At 47.5% G+C, this 18,270-nt stretch overlaps 3 protein-coding genes across 5 annotated transcripts; all 3 read left to right on the top strand.

Moving 5' to 3' along the window:
- The first annotated feature begins 1,152 nt into the window (after positions 1 to 1,152).
- On the top strand, positions 1,153 to 8,565 carry nr1d4a (nuclear receptor subfamily 1, group D, member 4a). Its single transcript, XM_085912777.1, has 8 exons — positions 1,153 to 1,230; positions 4,504 to 4,773; positions 4,902 to 4,990; positions 5,076 to 5,220; positions 6,371 to 6,861; positions 6,946 to 7,131; positions 7,207 to 7,417; positions 7,785 to 8,565. The coding sequence occupies exons 1-8, from the start codon at positions 1,215 to 1,217 to the stop codon at positions 7,979 to 7,981; spliced, it is 1,605 nt and encodes a 534-aa protein (XP_085768903.1). The 5' UTR covers positions 1,153 to 1,214; the 3' UTR covers positions 7,982 to 8,565.
- A 313-nt stretch (positions 8,566 to 8,878) lies between these two features.
- On the top strand, positions 8,879 to 11,720 carry slc61a1 (solute carrier family 61 member 1). 2 transcript variants are annotated; one of them, XM_085927933.1, is made up of 3 exons: positions 8,879 to 9,032; positions 9,248 to 10,802; positions 11,498 to 11,720. In XM_085927933.1, the coding sequence occupies exon 2, from the start codon at positions 9,333 to 9,335 to the stop codon at positions 10,767 to 10,769; it is 1,437 nt and encodes a 478-aa protein (XP_085784059.1). In that variant the 5' UTR covers positions 8,879 to 9,032; positions 9,248 to 9,332; the 3' UTR covers positions 10,770 to 10,802; positions 11,498 to 11,720. The 2 variants fall into 2 exon arrangements, with proteins under 2 accessions (XP_085784059.1, XP_085784050.1); XM_085927924.1 differs by having other exon boundaries at positions 9,248 to 11,720.
- Positions 11,721 to 12,213: 493 nt separating this feature from the next.
- senp1 (SUMO specific peptidase 1) lies at positions 12,214 to 18,146 on the top strand. 2 transcript variants are annotated; one of them, XM_085923335.1, is made up of 18 exons: positions 12,214 to 12,835; positions 12,913 to 12,971; positions 13,054 to 13,238; positions 13,571 to 13,637; positions 13,777 to 13,927; positions 14,013 to 14,145; positions 14,210 to 14,325; positions 14,436 to 14,701; positions 14,788 to 14,839; positions 15,042 to 15,080; positions 15,158 to 15,242; positions 15,325 to 15,465; positions 15,557 to 15,688; positions 15,859 to 16,062; positions 16,129 to 16,208; positions 16,303 to 16,387; positions 16,867 to 16,962; positions 17,041 to 18,146. In XM_085923335.1, exons 1-18 carry the CDS (start codon positions 12,702 to 12,704, stop codon positions 17,101 to 17,103), a joined length of 2,088 nt encoding a protein of 695 aa, XP_085779461.1. In that variant the 5' UTR covers positions 12,214 to 12,701; the 3' UTR covers positions 17,104 to 18,146. The 2 variants fall into 2 exon arrangements, with proteins under 2 accessions (XP_085779461.1, XP_085779452.1); XM_085923326.1 differs by having other exon boundaries at positions 14,010 to 14,145.
- The last annotated feature ends 124 nt before the right edge of the window (positions 18,147 to 18,270 follow it).

Genomic DNA, 18,270 nt, shown 5'->3' with positions numbered 1-18,270 from the left:
GCTGCTACAGAGTCACACTGCTTTCCAAACGTTCGGAATATTCGGCCTTATAATGAAATGAATTATAAACTTTACACATCCACCTCATTTGACCGTGTGAAAACGTCTGAAAAGAAATTTCCAAATGTATTTTTGTACGACTTGCTGTTCTCAACAAGGAGCTGAAATTCACAACACGAGTAGTTTGATGGATACATTTTCTGGTTTCATTAGAATTTGTATTCAAACCGTCCTCCTGACGACCACTGACATGAAAAACAAATGGCATTTTTCAAAAATGTCATCTTTTGCACTTCGTGCAACCCAAATCACCCCCAAAAAATGAAGCATAAATATTCTTATTTAGAGTTTTGTGGAACCACTTCAAAAGCCTCCTCAACCATATATATTTGTTGACTGTCAATTCACATTTAGAGAAGAGCAGTAGCGCTTGATCATGGAAAAAAGTCCTTGATGATATTGCGATCGAGCCTTAACATGGATCCTTGCATTGTTTGGGTCTTGTTTTGTTTACTAGTGACATGCAACGAGAAGCAGTCACGGTGAGGCACGCCTATTGTCCATGTGCTTCATCCTGTCGACTCCATTGCCGGATGCGTCACGCGCTCGGAGCTTTGCATAAAATGTGTATCAGTGGGCCAGCGCTTAATTCGGCACATGGCGAGCGCACATGTTGCTTGCATGGCTTTACACAGCGCAGTGCATCAAACTAACCCCACTTGGCACGAGGAAGCGGAAACTCAAGGAGAGGGAGGGAGAGAGGGAGGGAGGGGGTGAGAGAGAGAGAGAGAGAGAGAGAGAGAGAGAGAGAGAGAGAGAGAGAGAGAGAGAGAGAGAGAGAGAGAGAGAGAGAGAGAGTGATCAAAGCTCCCCACACCAACACACACAAGTTGGTGACGCTCACATTTTCAACTCACCTGCAAACGTGACGAATGTGGGTGTTTGTATCAGTGGGTGTGTGTGTCACACATGACGCGCGAATGTATTGACTTCACTTTCTTGGAAGGCGTGCACGAGAAGGGTTTAATGGTCCCGCGTGCAGAAAGCATCTAAGGTTGTCTCCAAGCGCAAATAGAGGACTGCTACGCGCAATTAACAGCCGGAAAGCGCTTCCATCACTCGCAGTCTTTTTTTTTTTCTTTTTGCTCCGCCGAGGAGAGCAGGTGCTTTGGGGATTTTTTTTTCAGCTGTATTCACCAGATCTCCAAGAAAAAATGGACAACAGCCCGGGTAAGAGAATTTAGTATTTTGTATTGATTGTGATTGCTCGACATTGACATTCTCAAGTGTCAGATGGTCCGGTAATCTTTAATGCACAGTTCACAAATGTCCTAAAAGGCACATTTGGATGCTCCGCGTCGCTGGATCACGACGCGGCTGATGATGCTGTTCACTTCATGCGGAGGCGCTCCATGAAAATAAGCTCACGTGCTGTCATTGGAGCGCTTCTCACCGTGCATCTGCCAAAGTCGCGTTATCAGCAAACAAACGAGCAGCACGTTTATTTTCCAATGTCGAGGTCCTCAAAGTTGACTTGCAGCAGTCCCCCACTTGTTCTTCTTTCCGACCTTCTTTGAACTGCAGTCAGCATGCTACCGAATTCAATTTGGCGGTGTAAGGCACGATGCTTAAATTCCATGCTTATGACGAAGGACATGAATGACAATCGTAATTTTGCACTGTGCGTTCATTTTAGCCAACTCCTATTGACATGGGTGAAATGCACCTTGCGTTTGAAATGCATTGAACAAATCAAGCTGTCTTGGTTGAAAGCTCATCATAACAAATGGCCAATTGGTATTAAACACCAGAACTTGATGAATAATCCATAGCTGAGTATATAATGTAGCTGTTGAAGACTTTTTTTTTTATGCCTAGAACGGTTTAAAACGTCCGTCGATTTTCAGCGAGCATTGTGGATGTTGACCCACAAGTGATGAGCCGGGCCAGATGTGGACCTGAGTTAGACACCGGAGCTAAGCTAACCGCACACTTTACTTAGTTTAGCTTATTTGCGAGGTGTTGCTCTAACAATACAGTGGGTGCAATTTTGGGTGTTGCACTGCACTCAATCAAAAGCCGAAATATTAGGAACTGTTTTGACTATGATGCAAGCTGATTCTTTTCGGAATGTGCTGGTTTGCCAAGATACATGACAGCGGTTTCTCGGGCTTCATTTTGTAATTAAAACATGAATGAATAATGAAAAAATAAACATGTATAGCGTGCATATGACAAAAAGGGGTCAATTAGACACTTTGTCGTCATCTAACAAAAATGATGCACTGGAAAGGCGACCTGATGCCTTGTTGTCAGCATGTCACAAAAGCTCCGCCTGCAGTGCTGACACCATCCAAGTTTTGCATCTTTCGATCAAATATTCCAACAAAAAAAAAAAAGGAAAAACTATGTCACGTGCTCTCCCTCAGAGAGCCGCGTGCAACGCGTGAGCTGTCAAGCCCCGCCCACCGCCCGCTGCCGCTCTCACGGGCGCATCAGTGTTGTTGTTACCGCCTCCGGAGTTTGGTCAGTGGGTCAGCGATTCCACGCATTCAAGTGCACTGTTTATTTTTTTTTATCAGTCACGTTTTCCCGCTAGCCCCGCCCCCCTCGTGCAGTTGTCGCTGTTTATCAGTGAGTGCAATGCAGTATCTGTCCCCGTGACATCAGATTAGCGGATTTTCCTTAGACAGCAACGTAAAGAGAGAAAAACAAATCAGGCTGAGCAATGTTTTCAAGAATACATAAATAATAAGGCAAAATACTTTTTTTTTTTTTCATTTAAAAATCAACTGCAAGGCATTTCAGAAGACAGCCAGTAGGTTGGGTTTTTGGTTTGAATCAAGAAGACTAGCAGTTATTCAATCCAATACAGCAGATTTTTCGATTCCCGCAAGTTCACATATGACACGACACCCAAAACCGACGTGCGTCCCTCTCGAATATCATTCAAGCGTCCTGTCGTCATTTGCAGAACCCCGAAGTAGGTTGATGCGGCCTCTCTTTGGAGAGAGGCTCGAGTCAGGTTCCTTTGGCATTGACCTACTTGAGCTCACTTTGAGTTCCTGCGGTTGTTCCAAACACCAAAGTCATAAGAGTAAAACGTGTCGCTAAGAGGCCACATAAGCGAGGGCCTTTACCCTCATGCTTTCACGTTGCTCCCTGCTCACGTTGCTTCTCTGCCTGACTCCAAACGCACGCACGGGTAAGCTGCAGATTGCCATTGAAGCCTCATTGTGGCTTCAATTAGTGCCGTCGACAGTGACCCAAATTCAAAGTGGCTCGGGCCAAGCCACAGTGTACGCGTGGGAAATCTCAGAAAATGAAGGCAAACAAAAGTGAGTGAGGCAAAAACAACACCAGGAGCACTGACTTACCGAAATTTGCTTTTACCTGATATCAATCTTTTATTCCAATCAGAAGAAACAAAAGCTATTTCAATTGATTATAAATTAAAAATCACACATAGGGACTTGACAGTGTGATATAGAGTGAAAATAAATAAAACAGAGAGGATAAAAAGTATGCAAAGAGAAGAAAGGCAATTGTGCCAACAAAAAAAAAAAAAAAAAGCCTCACTTGTGTTTTGTTACTCATCTCGACACGGGACTGCGGATTTGTTTGGAGCCGTAAGCGTGTCAGGAGCTCACGCACGCATGTGAGGGGGCAGTCAGGTGTCGTGCGGCTCGCTGGCACTGGGCACGATGCCAGGAGAGCGTAAGCTTGGCGTGGCGTGGCACCGCGCCCGTTATTGGAGCCGAGGAGGCAAACGCACGTGAGGCTATGTCTCAGCTCATCTCCAACGCATGACTGGAAAAGGGGCGGGGCAAAGACAAACACGGATGCAAGCGCACCGGCATAATACTGCATTTTTCGTGTTTTCCTTTTGTAAAAAATAAATAAATAAATAAATAAATAAATAAATAAATAAATAAGACCAGTGCGAGTGCTCTCCGCCTTCCTGCGCAGATCCCGTGCAGCAGCCGTATTTTTAGTCTGCACGTTTTATCAGCTTGAGCAGGTTCTCACGGAGCTTTTGCCCACTGGTCCAGGACCATCATTCCACGACATCGCGTTTTAGCTGAACAAGTGGCGGAATTTTGGGGACACGAGCCGCTCGTAGTTCACGATCATTTTTGTGCGTGCTAATTCCTAATCTGCCCGTGTTATTTCTCTAGCGCGTCATCATTTCATAATTCGATAATTCCACCTTTTGTGTAGAGTTTGCATGTTCATCCCGTGCCCACGTGGGTTTCCTCCTACCTCCCATTGAAGGCCGATTGACTTCTCCAAAATGCAGTCGTAGGTTGTCCGGGCTATATGCGCCTTGCAACTGAGTGGCGACACCAGACACCGATACCCGATATCGATACTCACCCATCCCTAAACCATTATACCACAGAATCAGTTCTTTTGACCGTACGACATAAAGTCGGAGCAAACATCCTTTATAAATATCCTAAAGGTGAACTTGAAGTAACCCAAGCGTGGTTTGCTTCGCAGGAGGCGGAGTCATCCTGTATGCGGGCTCGTCCGGAAGCTCCAGCCCCAGCCCGGGGAGCCCCTCCAGCGGTTACCAGACACACTCTCAACCCTCGTCGCCGGAGGACGTGTCCTTCACAGAGATCGGGGCGATGAAAGAGAGGCCGGCCAGTCCGACCTCAAATGTCCGCTCGGCCGAGGTCTACGGCGGTTCTCCGACGTCGCAGCAAACCTATGCACATCTGATTGGAGGGAAAAGGCCCAGCTGTTCTTTCCATGGAACTTTTACCAGTATGTATTTTCTCACGGTCCTTACTGTCTGACTCATTTGAGGGGGAGAAAAATCATATTTAATATAAGTAAATATAAATATGTCATCGCCACTGGCAACTCATGACTGTCTTCTTGTGCTATCACAGAGAATGGTGGAATGGTTCTTCTCTGCAAGGTCTGCGGTGACATTGCGTCCGGTTTCCACTATGGCGTGCACGCATGTGAAGGATGCAAGGTAAGCCCCGCCTCCTCCGAGGTAGAGAAGCCTACTGTGGAATTTTGCAGCTGATTTTTAAAAGAGCGCTCCGTTCTACTTTCAGGGTTTTTTCCGCCGCAGCATCCAGCAGAACATCAACTACAAGATGTGCGTGAAGAACGAGAAGTGTCTGATCATGCGCATGAATCGCAATCGGTGCCAGCACTGTCGCTTCAAGAAGTGCCTGTCCGTCGGCATGTCACGAGACGGTGAGATTTTTCGGCTTTCGGTCCAGAATGGAAAATTGTGAAATGTGCTTTTATGAGCAAAAGCAGTCTTCTTTGATGGATGCTCACGTTTGCCCCCGCCCCTCCTCCTCCTCTTGGTAGCCCGTCTCCATCCCCCTGTCAGACAACGATTTATGGGTACACCAGCCCCCAAGTCCCCAAAGCGATCTATCATCTGGGAAACTGCTGCAACCAGGGGAATTATTTTAAGAAATTGGAACGACTTGATTACCTCGCGTGCGCTCAAAGACGTCACGGGGAACAATTAAGCAGGTCCGAGATGCAGAAAGCCGCCGAGCGCGTGATAATCAGGAACCAAGTCGGCAAACCCTTCGATTGCTGATTGATCACTTATCGCCGCAAATTAAAAAAGGCTGACCCAGAAAAATAGCAAGTAATGTTCTCACGCAGCATGTTGTGACCTAGTTCGTGTAGTTTGCTAGCATTTCTTCTTCTTGGAGGCGGAGTCCGTGCCAGGTGCGGCAAAAGCCGACACGCTGACGGTAACAGCGGCTAGCCTGAGCCTAAAAATGGGCCATTTCTTCTGCCACACCAATCCAGCAGCGCAACCTAAAAAGCCACTTTTTGCATGCTTTCAAAAACAGGAAAACCACACGCAACTGCCTCCAGCCCACAATCAGGCACCACAATGGCAACGGCAATTCAGCAAGTGAAAAAAGCAGAATATATATTTAGCAAAGCAGGCTAGTAAATCATCTCACCCTCCCCATTTGGAACATGCTTTGTTAAAGGTTTGCACAATTTGGCGTAACCTGGTTTTGCCGCCCCCCCCCCCACGCAAACAACCGCCCATCATCCGTTTCACTTTTGGTCACACGTTTGAGCGAAGCTCACCACATCGGTGCCGTCACGCTCACGTTGCCCCACTGGCCTACTTAACAAGTGAAGGAGAGAGAGGTGGGGGAAACAGCGCTGCATGGAAGGAGGAGAGGATGAGGCCGATGTGTCTAAAAATAGCTTCTCCAGCTGATGGTTACCGTGGGAAGTTTGCAACTTACAATGCCTCTCCTTGCAACGCTTCCTGGAACATGAGCGCCACCTCCAGTCAGAAGTTTGACTTACGTTAGCCAATTGAAAGAAATAATGAGTGGGGCTTTTTTTGTGTGTGCAGCTGTACGTTTCGGCCGCATCCCGAAAAGAGAGAAGCAGCGACTTCTGGATGAGATGCAGAGCTACATGAAGAGCCTCAATGAGTCGGCCGCCGCCGACATGGACTATTCCTCCTCCCCCTCGGTGAACGAGACTCTCGCCGGCCACGATGACGGCGACTCCAAGGAGGCCATCGGTGCCATCTCCAGAGCCTACCAGGACATCTTCAGCGGCCGGGAGAGGACGGCCAAGAGGGCCAAACTCACCAACAAGGACGCTTCTCGAGATTGCGGTTCCCGTCAGGTTTCTGGACAAGCCAACTGCGCCCAGACTCGCCAATCTTGCCCGCTTGACAACACGCTTCCATTCCACAATATGGACAACGCATATTTAGCGTCAACCAATCCAACACATCGGCCGAGCGTCGACACTCTGCATCGTTGGCCCAAGGCGGGGAGCGCCTCAAATCAGCCCTCCTGTCCGTGGAAGTTAGCTCCGGGAGCTAAAGTGTTGGTAAGTACGGGAAGGAAGTGACATTGGCTTTAAATGGCCTCACTCACGCCTTTCGTGTTTTGTCTCACCCCGTCCGTCCCTCAGGCGTGTCCTCTGAATGCGTGCCCTGTATCTGGACCGGAGCGCAGCAGTCAGGACATCTGGGAGTCCTTTTCTCAGTGTTTCACTCCCGCAGTCAAGGAGGTGGTGGAATTCGCCAAGGGCATCCCAGGATTTCAAGAACTCAGCCAGCAGGACCAAGTCATGCTGCTTAAATCAGGCACCTTCCAGGTAACATCATGATCATTCTCCAGCCACAATTCAAAAGTTGCTGAAACACACAAAATAATTTTTTTCCCCACTTAGGTTCTTATGGTGAGGTTCAGCAACTTGTTCAATGCTGCAGAACATACAGTGACCTTCCTGAACGGTCAAACGTACCCGTTGTCCACCCTACGTGCTTTGGGGATGGGCTCCTTACTCGATGCCATGTTTGACTTCAGTGAGAAGTTGGCCTCCTTGGGCTTGGAGCCTGATGAAATGGCCCTCTTCATGGCTGTGGTGTTGGTCTCAGGAGGTACGAAGTGTTCCCCAAAACATATATTTGTGATCCACTGGAGGAAAAATGATTCTTATGACTGCAGACAATGTTTTCCACTGCCACCTGGATTCAACTGCAATTCCTCATTTTGTTTTAATTATTAATGCTATTTTATTTATATTATTATTTTGTTTATTTATAGTATTATTTTTATTTATACATTTCCTTTATTTGGATGCTATTTTCCCTTTTTAAAGATTTGTTGTGTGTGTGTGTGAACGGATTAATTCTGCTTCCATTGATTTCAATGGCGCAAGATAATTTGCAATATGAATGTGGAGTTACGCTCGTATCTCACGGCAGCGTTTTGGAGTATTTGACAGGCCTCCTCTGATCTCCTCAGATTGTTGGGGCATCTCAGACGCGCCGGCTGTGGAACGGCTCCAAGAGGGGCTCATCCGAGCGCTGCGCTCGCTCCTCGCCCGGCGGCATCCGGACGACACGTCGCTCTTCTCCAAACTCCTTCTGCGGTTGCCAGACCTGCGCACCCTCAACAATCTGCACTCCGACAAACTTTTGGCCTTTCGCATTGACCCTTGAGCAGACGAGCACGTTGTTTGCGAGAAAGGAAAAAGCAACGGAGCCATCAAATAAGTGTTGTGATGTCCCTTTGTTTTGACGATAAAGGGAATGTGTACATAAATATAGATAGCATGATTTGAAATCTAGCAAGTCACTCTTTCAAAGCATTTCAAACGATTCCACCCAAAACATTGCGTTTGCATTGACCTCAATATGTAAACGAGTTATGGAAAGTCCCTGTGCATGTTTTGTATAGTTTTTTTCTTACTGCATTCGTGACATTTGTCCAAATGCGACTGAACGGATAAAATGGACGGGAGCACGGTCAAATGAAAAATGTTCTGCTGACCTTTCAATATAAGGTTGGACTTTGGGGGGCAAGTGGAACAGGTCGTAGGGATTCAAGATGGACCTTTAACACACGGAGATGACGGAGCCAAGCGCCTGCCTGCCCCCAATGTTTGTCATACAAACTACAGTGATATTTTAGGATGGGAGATCTCATTTGATTGGTCGTTTCACTGATTCCTTGAGTGATCATGGCTGATTGAGCATTTTCTGTACATTTTGTAAATCTTTCCTCCTAATAGAATGGATATAAACCTCAGATTGTGTAATATTATGCGTGTGTGTCATTTGCTTCGATATCCTTTGTTATTTTTTTATCTATGTTGGGAATCAGCTACATTTCACATAATTTAGATGGGTATATGATTCACAAAATTTGCTGGAAAAGATATCAAGTATAGATATATATATTTTTTTAAATGTTACAATTATTTTCCACTTCCAATTTCGTGGACCACCTGCGATACGCCACGGACAACTATACGGCCGCGGACCACCGGTTGGATAAATTGAATGACGTTAACCTCCTCCTTCCACGTCTAAAAATAAATACTGTAAATAAACACGACTGCCTCCTAGTGGCGAAATAGGAGACCCGGAAGTGACCGTTCTATTGACTTAAGCGAAGGCGACGCCACACTTTTCCGTTTCACTGCCAATTTATCACACGTAATGGCTTGAGCTGTTTTTTTGCGTCACAATGGAACCGTCTCACATCTTGGTAAGACACATTTGGGCCTTTTAAATGAGGGGGGTCTTTGAGTAAATGACCGCAGTAGCAGGTTAGCTCGGATGCTAGCGTCAGCAAAAGAGCAAAAACAATCGAGTTAGCGACGCCTGCTAGCATCTTCGCATTTGAGTGTCTGTTCGAATAGAGACGATATGCCAAATGTTCCACTCTACTGTTAATAGAAACGCGGCCTTTGTCCCCGACAGATGCGGAGAATAAAGAGGGGAGAGGCGGCCAACGTCTCAGGAAAGCAGCTTTGACGTGAGCTGCTTGTGGTGTTATCCTCCCAGCATGTTGGTGACGGCGTACCTCGCCATAATTGTCCTGCTTGCCCTGTGCGTTGGCCTGGAGCTGGCGTCGCGTCGCTTCGGCCCACCTCAGCCGAGCCAGACGGCCGCGGCCAACCCGGCCTTCCGCCGCTTCCAGAGCGTCTTCCTCCGGGCCTACCTCCTGGCCCTGTGGGCGGACTGGCTCCAGGGTCCTTACCTCTATAAGCTGTACCGCCACTACAGTTTTTTGGAGTCGCAAATTGCCATCATATATGTATGCGGCTTGGCCTCTTGCGTGCTCTTTGCTCCCTTTTCAGGCTGGATCCCCCAAGTCCTGGGCCGTAGACGGACCTGTCTACTCTTCTGCTTGTCCTACTCGGCCTGCTGCCTCACCAAGTTGTCGCGAGACTATTTTGTTCTGATAACGGGACGCATCCTGGGCGGTCTATCCACGTCCCTGCTCTCCACCACCTTTGAGGCCTGGTATGTGCACAGGCATGTCGCCGTCCACGATTTTCCAAAGGAGTGGATCCCGTGCACCTTCAGCAAAGCCGCCACGTGGAATCACGGGCTGGCCGTGGCAGCCGGCCTGGTGGCCAACTTGTTTGCCGAATGGCTGCACCTGGGCCCCGTGGCTCCTTTTCTTCTGGCTGTCCCCTGTTTGGCGTGCTGTGCCTGGCTGGTGGTGAGCGACTGGGGCAAGGAAGAAGCGGAGGACGGCCCTGAAGGTGACAAAGGGACGCTCCTGCTGGGAGGCCCGGCCCGGATGTCGACGAAGGGCCGCTTCTTGCACATCTGCCAAGATGGACTGCGCTGCTTGCTGTCAGACAGAAGGGTCATGCTCTTGGGCGGCGTGCAGGCTCTGTTTGAAAGTGTCCTCTACATCTTTGTTTTCCTGTGGACCCCAGTACTGGACCCTCACGGGCCTCCCCTAGGAATCGTCTTCTCCTGCCTGATGGCAGCCTCCATGGTCGGCTCCCTCATGTTCCGCCTGGCTACGTCGGCGCACTACCGTCTCCAGCCCGGCCACGTCCTCTGCTTGGCTGTTCTGATGGCCTTTTTCTCCTTCTTCATGTTGACTTTTTCCACGGCGCCAGGCCAGCCGAGACCGCGCGAGTCCTTCTTGGCCTTCCTGCTACTGGAGCTGGCTTGTGGCCTCTACTTCCCGGCGCTCAGCTTCCTCCAGGGCAGGGTGATCCCAGAGGAGAAGCGAGCCGGAGTGCTGGCCTGGTTTCGCCTGCCTCTGCATCTGCTGGCCTGCTTGGGGCTGCTGGCGCTCCACGGGGAGGTGTCGGGCGCGGGCGGAGGGGAAGGGGGCGGCGGTACCAGGCACATGTTTGGCGGCTGTGCGCTTATGATGCTGGCGGCCTTGATGGCCGTCGTCAGTTTGTTCGCGCTGGGCAGGAATGACTCGGACCTCAGACTGGAGGAAACCAGAGCAGAAGGCGAAATGTACTGAGGTGTCGACAACTAAATTTGACCTCAACTCTAGGTACCTATGCATTTTTTTTTTTTATACTATACCTGAGTGACCAGGTAAACGCATCATTGCTATTTCTGACCGTGAACGGCGACGGAAGGGTCTGAATAATATTTAAATCAATTTACAAGGTTTTGTTGTAATTTTGTTGTGGCCTTGAAACAGTCACTCACTAAAACAGCAACGCTCAGTGGGCCGATCCACTTGACAGTTTCTTCTTTTTTGGGGGAGTGAAGTCCGGTGATGAACTTCCTTCTGAAGTTTGTATCTTGCTTCATAAGCGAGATATTCACATGGCCTGGCAAAGTAATTGGTGTTGTTCTGTGGTTCAGAGTTTTGAAAAGCAAGTCAATTCATTTCATGTGTGAACAAAAAGAAACGTCTGGTAGAAAGTTGTTTTGTTTCAGAATCAATGAAATGCCTTCCTGAACTAAAAAAATAGCTTCAAGATTTGTAATTGTTACACGCCAGTGAAAGTCTTTGTAAAGTAAAGCTGTTTTTTTTTTTTTTATGTAAAAAGCTTCCCTACTAAGGTTCCTTTAGAAGCTGTCACATTATTTCATCCATATTTCATAGTTCCATAGTATTCATTCGGTATTACCGGAGTAAAAGTGATGCTGTTCGTTCATAATAGTTGTGACGTCACATAAAATTAATTTGACAGAAGTTTTCATGTGCACACATGACTTCCTATTTGTCTCATACAGGACAGGGATTGGTTCCCTGTCACAGCGTCGTGTTGGGATTGCATCATCGTCTCCTCGTCCAGCCGGCACTTCAGTTCAAGTGGCCTGGATCAACTGAGATTCGATCTGAAAATGCTTCTTGTCTGTCTATATGTGACCTGCACTTGGCTGGCGACCAGTCCGGGGTGTACCTGGATAAGCACTATCAAAAATAAATGGATGGATGTGTTGTTTGGTAAATCTGGCACTTGTGTGGCGTTACATTTCATTACTAGACTTTAATATCTTTAATGCGTTCTCCCATCTACAAAGAAAATACCAATAACCGTCTATGAGCTGTATAGTGTACAGTACATTTTAGTGTAGTTTTTGTGTACAATGACACAATTTACAAAAAGGTTTGCGATTTGCTTGGTTTCCGATTCAAATTTAGTTTCACAACTAAATACACAGTTTATATTAAATTAGTGCTGTTTGTGTATGGGACTCCTGGGATTTTTTTTTACTGATGTTTGCCTTATGCTGTTATACAGTATTCCCTTTTTCATGCAAATGTGTCTCTAAATATTGGGAAACACAAGTACTGTGACAAAATGTTGTTTTATTTACGTTATGAGAAAAATATATATTTTCCACGTCGCTGACAGAAAAACGTCGCGGTAAACGCCGGCAACTATGACGTCATTATCAAACGCTCATCCGGCACAGAAGTAACCAATAACATACCGACATAGGAGTTGGCACGTCTCGCAGCCATCCAATCAAATCTCTCAATACTGGAGCGGACCGTTCAGCCATGTTGTGGTTTTGAATGAGGAAGAAGCGGGAGATAGTACTCTTCGACGACTTTTTTCCGCCAAATACTGTTTCGTTAAGGATATTAAACGGTTTAGTGTGGTACACAACACCATACGGGGCATTCCGAATGCATTGTTTGCCACCTCTCGCCTCCCTGGAGTAATTTAGACATAGTCCTGTAAATTAGCTGCGTTGCTAACAACGTTGGCTAGCGAGCTCGTTAGCATTGCTAGCAAACAGGCTAGCGAAGTCCCCGTTAGCTAAACTATCGGTCCGTGGAAACTTTTTGAATAAGCCCCGTTTAACGCGTCTCGCTCGAATGACTCGCGCTTGGTCAGCTAGTGTTGGCTCCAAAGACCGCTAGACGGCACCTTTTTGAAGCGATTTAATTGTAAACTGGCGACGCAGTTAGGGCAAACTCGAAAACATGCTGAATAAATTGTACGAATGGGTCAATGAGTCAAGCGTTCGCAATGGTGTTCCAGCTGTGGAGCCGTCTCATACAGACCGGCCAGACGGAGATGATGACGATAGGATGAGACGGAAAAGAAGATTTGAATGGTAAGCTCTTGAACAGGTTACCAAAGCAGTATTTGATCACAAAACTAAACGTTGGTCATTTTATCTTCTCTTTTAAGCTTGGGAGACGGACATGTGGGCGACCAAAATGAAGTGACACTAAAGAAATCTCGAATGGGTAATTCGATCACTGCATTAATATTACCCATCATCAGAATTGACCCTCTGCCCCTTCTCTAACACCTCATGTTTTCCTTCAGGAGATCTTATTGACACTGTCAAGATTGCAGCTGAAGGACTAAAGAATCGGAGTTCCAGCGTGGCGACATGGATGAAGACCAGTGTGAGTCCAACTTTGAAAAACATACTGCCTGCATTCTCTGGTCGTCATCGTCTTGAACTTCAGCCACCCACATCATCATCAGCAAGTTGGACGCCGCTTCCTGTAAGTCAAGAATCTAGGGTGTGAATGCAATCAGGGCTGTATGTTTAATGGATTGTTTTGGGGATTCCAGTGGTTGATATAAGGTTTGGTTTTATTCCTCGACTTCAAAATGTCTTCACTGCTTCTGTTTTTGAAAAGACTTAGATTCTTTTGCCTTAAAATGTTTGTACAATGTTGTTACAAAATGCACTGTATAAATAAAGCTGCCCTACCCGAATTTGTGGCAGCGAGAGAGCAGCAGAATCACATTATCTTTCCAGAAGTTACATTTCTTTGGTTGTTTCTGTACAAGTTGATAAAAATGTGTGTGTGGCCTGTCGTACTTTCTTCAGGACGCAGACGTAAATCCGATTTTTGCTGCTCCCGTGACAACTTTGGAGTGGAAAACGCCCAGATCGGGTACGTTTATTGCCCAAATTGTTGCATTTGGTTGCGCTTGTCAAGCTTCGGTGGGAAAAAATATTTCTGCTCACGTTTGAGGATGAATGCGGTCCAATATCCCTACGATGGCTAGGCCACCACTCGTCTCTTTGTAAAGTTTGCAGGCGACACGTGCACGTTAGTGCTCCGCATCAGGAAGGCCCCAAAATAAACGGGCATTCATGCAGCTCGCCCACCACCGTCACGCCCGTCTCTGCCCCCTCCGCGCGGCTCGGCAGGCCCATCAACAGAAAGTACGCCGCTCTGAGGTATTCCAAACATTGCTTCACACCGTGTTTGTTGTGGCCTCGGTGGGATGCTGAACGCATTCGTTACGTTTGGTGTGTTCAGCAGCGGCCCCGCGACAAGCGGCTCCTGCGGCAGCATGTACGACAAGACCTTTCCCATCAAAGTGGCGCAGAGGCCGTTGCGCGTTGCGACGGCGGGCCAAGTACGTGGTGCCAAAGCCCGGTGCACCGCGCAGGAGGTATGAGCCCTCATCGCTCAGCGGTGGTGCTTGTCCAGCCGTCGGCTGATTGCGTTTTCTGCAGTCTGTTCTTTTAGAGGAGAAGGAGGCATACAGGCAGCTTCTGACCATGGTCTCAGCCGGCCACTCTTGTCTTTTCAACAGCCACTCGCCTACCGTGGTGAGGTCGCAGAGGGATTTGTACGTACGCTTGCTTCCTATGTTCCAATCGTTGCAATTTCACGATGCGTCTCGAACAGCGGTGCGCCCGGTCACAGTTGCTAGTAAAAATGTCCTCCTCTTCCCGTCAGCACCAGTTTCCTGAGCCCCAGCCGCCGACTGCTACACTTGTCTTCCTTCGCCGCTTCGGCGACGGGGGATTCTTCCGAGGGGCCGAGCAGCCCCCCTGACAGCGGGGGGCCGTCGAGCCGGAGCTCCAGCAACCTTCCCAGCCCGGCGAGCGCCTCTTACAAGACGGGGAACTCCCGGGCCTGGTCCGCCGACGCCGACCTCAGCTCCGGTCATCCCTCGCCGTCCGCCGTGCTGGACTCCTGCTCTCGGGACACTCACTCATCGGGTCGGCTCGCACCCTTTCCGGCCAAGTCCTGAATTGATTTCACGTTAACTTACTCTTTGTTTGTCGCACTCTCTTCTGTTTTACAGCACACGACGACGACTCTGTTATTATTGTAAATGAGCAAAAGAGCAAAAAGAGGTTAGAATTTCTTTCAACGTAAAGAACTACGCAAGTGTGATGTCTTCACGCCCTTGTTCAAGCTGCTCATTTTGTTTCTTGTGTGAATAAACAAAATAGGTCGTTTAACGCGAGGCTTCAAATCCAGTTGCATGATGCACATATATATATAGATTTTTTATTTTTTTTGCAAATGACAACATGCTCTCCTTTGTCTTCCCAGCATGCCGTGTTTCCAGGCTGAGTTGTGGATTAAAGAATTGTAAGTGAAGAATTGAACGTCTTTGTGGTCATTCTGTTCATTTGAAACAACTGCTGCATTATGTCCTGTGACTTCAGAACCAGCATCTATGACTCTCGGGCCAGAGAAAGGCGAAGACGGATCGAAGAGCAGGAGGCCTTGACCACCCGCCTGCAGCGACAGGTGACGAGACTACGTCGCACTAGTCTCGGTGCTCGGCCATGTTGCATTTCACCTGACCGTGTTACCGCCCGTCGTCTTTTAGCGCCTGTCGGAAGGAGGCCAGCGCGCCACCCATGTGGAACTTCACGTTCGAGTTCCTTTGGAGAAGGAGATTCCTTTGACTTTCGTTATACAAAAGTCCGAGGCTTTGGAAGACAAGCCGGAATTCCCGGAACTCACAGAGGTGCCTGCTCATTGTACTAAAATGAAAAAAAAAAAACGTTGACTGTTGCTACCTGCCTTACCAGTCGGTGCTTGTTATTCCATTTGGTCAGGAAATGGAAGCACAAGTCGACAGGGTGTTGCGACGCGGGAGTCCCGACGAAGTGTTCAGTGAAGGTTTCGGTCTCAGTCTGACGCGTAAAGATCTGCAGACCCTCAGCGGCCTCAGCTGGCTAAACGACGAGGTGAGCTCCGACTGAACAGCGTGCCCAAGGCTCTGTTGTCTCTCACCAATAGACGTTTTCCAATCAAATTTTTTTCTCATAAATCTGAGTTAGGACAAGCAATGCCTATGAAATGTTCCATGTGGGCTCGGTCGAGTCTATTCTACCGTTCTTGCCTTTCCCTTTTGAAGGTGATCAATTTTTACATGAACCTGCTGGTGGAGAGGAGCAAGAGCCCCAAGCTGCCTTCCGTCAACACGTTCAGCACCTTCTTCTACCCCAAACTGCGCAGCAGCGGCTACTCGGCCGTCCGCCGCTGGACCAAGAAGATGGACATCTTCTCCAAAGACATCCTCTTGGTCCCCGTCCACCTGAGTATGCATTGGTGCCTCTCTGTAAGTGTCGGCGAGCGGGTGAAAGGGCTGGCTCGGACGCTTTTCTCATCCGACTTCTTTTCGCAGGTGGTGGATTTCCGCAAAAAGGCAGTTACGTACTTTGACTCGATGGGAGGAAACAACGACGAAGCGTGCAAGCTTTTGTTGTAAGTTTAACGAGTGCACTTGAAAGGGGACACTTGTGCTTTTTTTTCTTTTTGGCGCAAGCTGTTGAGAGTCACGCCGTGTGTCCTTTCCTAGTGATTACCTGCAACAAGAAAGCAAGGACAAAAAAGGCAAAAAACTGGACACCGCAGGTTGGACTTTACGCAGCAAAAAGCGCAAGGTAAGTCACTCATTTTTTTAAATATATTTTTTAAACATAAATGTATTTATTTTTGACTGACCCTCATTGGGAAACTTTCATCACTCAGAGGAGAACAGTCAGTTTCACGTGTTGTCCCCCAAGTGTCACTGTTGGCCAGTTTGTCTCACCCACGTAGCGCGACTCCAATGCACCAGGTGGCAGTAAGACACCTCTGGTGCTTTGTCAGCGGCCCAACATGTCACTGGGAGGAAAGCAAAACGCAGCTGCTTCTAATCCGCTCTCACCACAATAGCCCGCTTGTTTCATTGACTGCGGAAATCATCCACAGGGAGGAGCAAAAAAAAACAATTTGGCCAGAAATGATACTTTGCATATTGTCCTATGTCTCCAAATAATAATCATTCTTTTCATCCATCTTATCCCTTATGAACTCCTCATTTGCATCCATAACCGAAGCGTGCCTGGCAGCATTAGTATTTGTGTTCTCCCTTTTGCAGGAAATCCCACAGCAGATGAACGGCAGCGACTGTGGCATGTTCACATGCAAATACGCGGATTACATTACCAAAGACAAGGCCATCACCTTCACGCAGGTATGCACCCGCTCAGGCTCGCCGCACTCCCGTCCTCTCCCACAGTGAGCCCCAATTTGATCTCTGTCATTTTTGCAGAAGCAAATGCCATATTTCAGGAGGAGAATGGTTTGGGAGATCGTGAATCGCAAGCTGTTGTGAAAGTGGAGGGGGGGAAACTTTTGGAAGAACACCAGCTTATCAATCAGATCAGGGACTGACGCCCCCTTCCGCCGCCGCTCTCGCTTATCTTCCGAGGCTTCTCTCAACTTGGCCGACAGGAAGTCCCTGGAGCACCAAGCACTGCCTCCCAGTTCTCTACCTGAGGTTTGACTTCAAACATTACAATGTTTCTGCAAGACTATCACTGTGGAAAACAAATAGAGAAGGAGGATCAAGTTTCATATTCAACCAATAGGGTCAGATTTTGACGGCCGTCATCCCGGAACTCACCTTTGAGTGTCATCGTGTTTTTGTTTTCTAAAAGGAAAACGACAACTCATAAAGTGTCACTGCAGGCAGGGCTCTTCACTCACGTCTCGTTGGTATTAAAATGATTTGAGACTTGGGTTTGTGATGTGGATAAAAAGCTACCCGAGTCCCGTGGAGTCCCGCCTCCAACTCTGCACCTTCTGTCAGCAGTGGAGTCGGAAGCGGAGACGCCTCTCGGTGGGAGACGAGCGTGTTTTTGAGAAGTGCGGCGTCACGTTACACAAGAAAATGGGGTAATCCAGCAAAAGCAAACGTTGTGGACTAGCCTTTGTTTTTTTGGGCCCACAGTTGTTGCTTGCTTTGTGTAATATACACATTGATATAAAAGAAATCAATATTTTTTTATGTTGATTAAAAAGGTTTTTTGTTTTTTTGGGCCCCACAATGGTTGTATATTTGCTTCGTGTTATATACACATTGACATAAGAAAAAGATCAATATTTTTTTATGTTGATTAAAAAGGTTTTTGAATTGCCTCGGAGTGCGCAACTTGGAATGCTCTTATTTTGCTGTTGAGCAGCATGTGAAAGCAGGGAGGTAAATTTCTACCGTCAATCGCCAGAAAACACGTTAGTCTTGCTAAAAGACTTCAAAGTCTATTTTATCTATCTTCTGAGTTAACAAATTTGGGCGATGTATATTCAAAATATTTTCCAACTTCATCTTAGAACTTGTTTTGGTACTTCCTATTTTTATGTAGTAGGTCTCTTGTAATAAATTCTTAATTGTTTTTTTGTCAAAACCGATTTTTTTCCTCTACAAACTATTGTTCAACACATGAAAACCTTTTTTTTTTTTCCCCAAAATGTAGCCCTGAGAGCCGACACTTGCATCGAC

This window comes from Syngnathus leptorhynchus, chromosome 1 (genome assembly GCF_054491065.1).
Source record: "Syngnathus leptorhynchus isolate UIUO chromosome 1, UIUO_Slep, whole genome shotgun sequence".
NCBI classification, from domain to species: domain Eukaryota; kingdom Metazoa; phylum Chordata; class Actinopteri; order Syngnathiformes; family Syngnathidae; genus Syngnathus; species Syngnathus leptorhynchus.
This window is presented reverse-complemented; position numbering and strand designations above follow the sequence as displayed.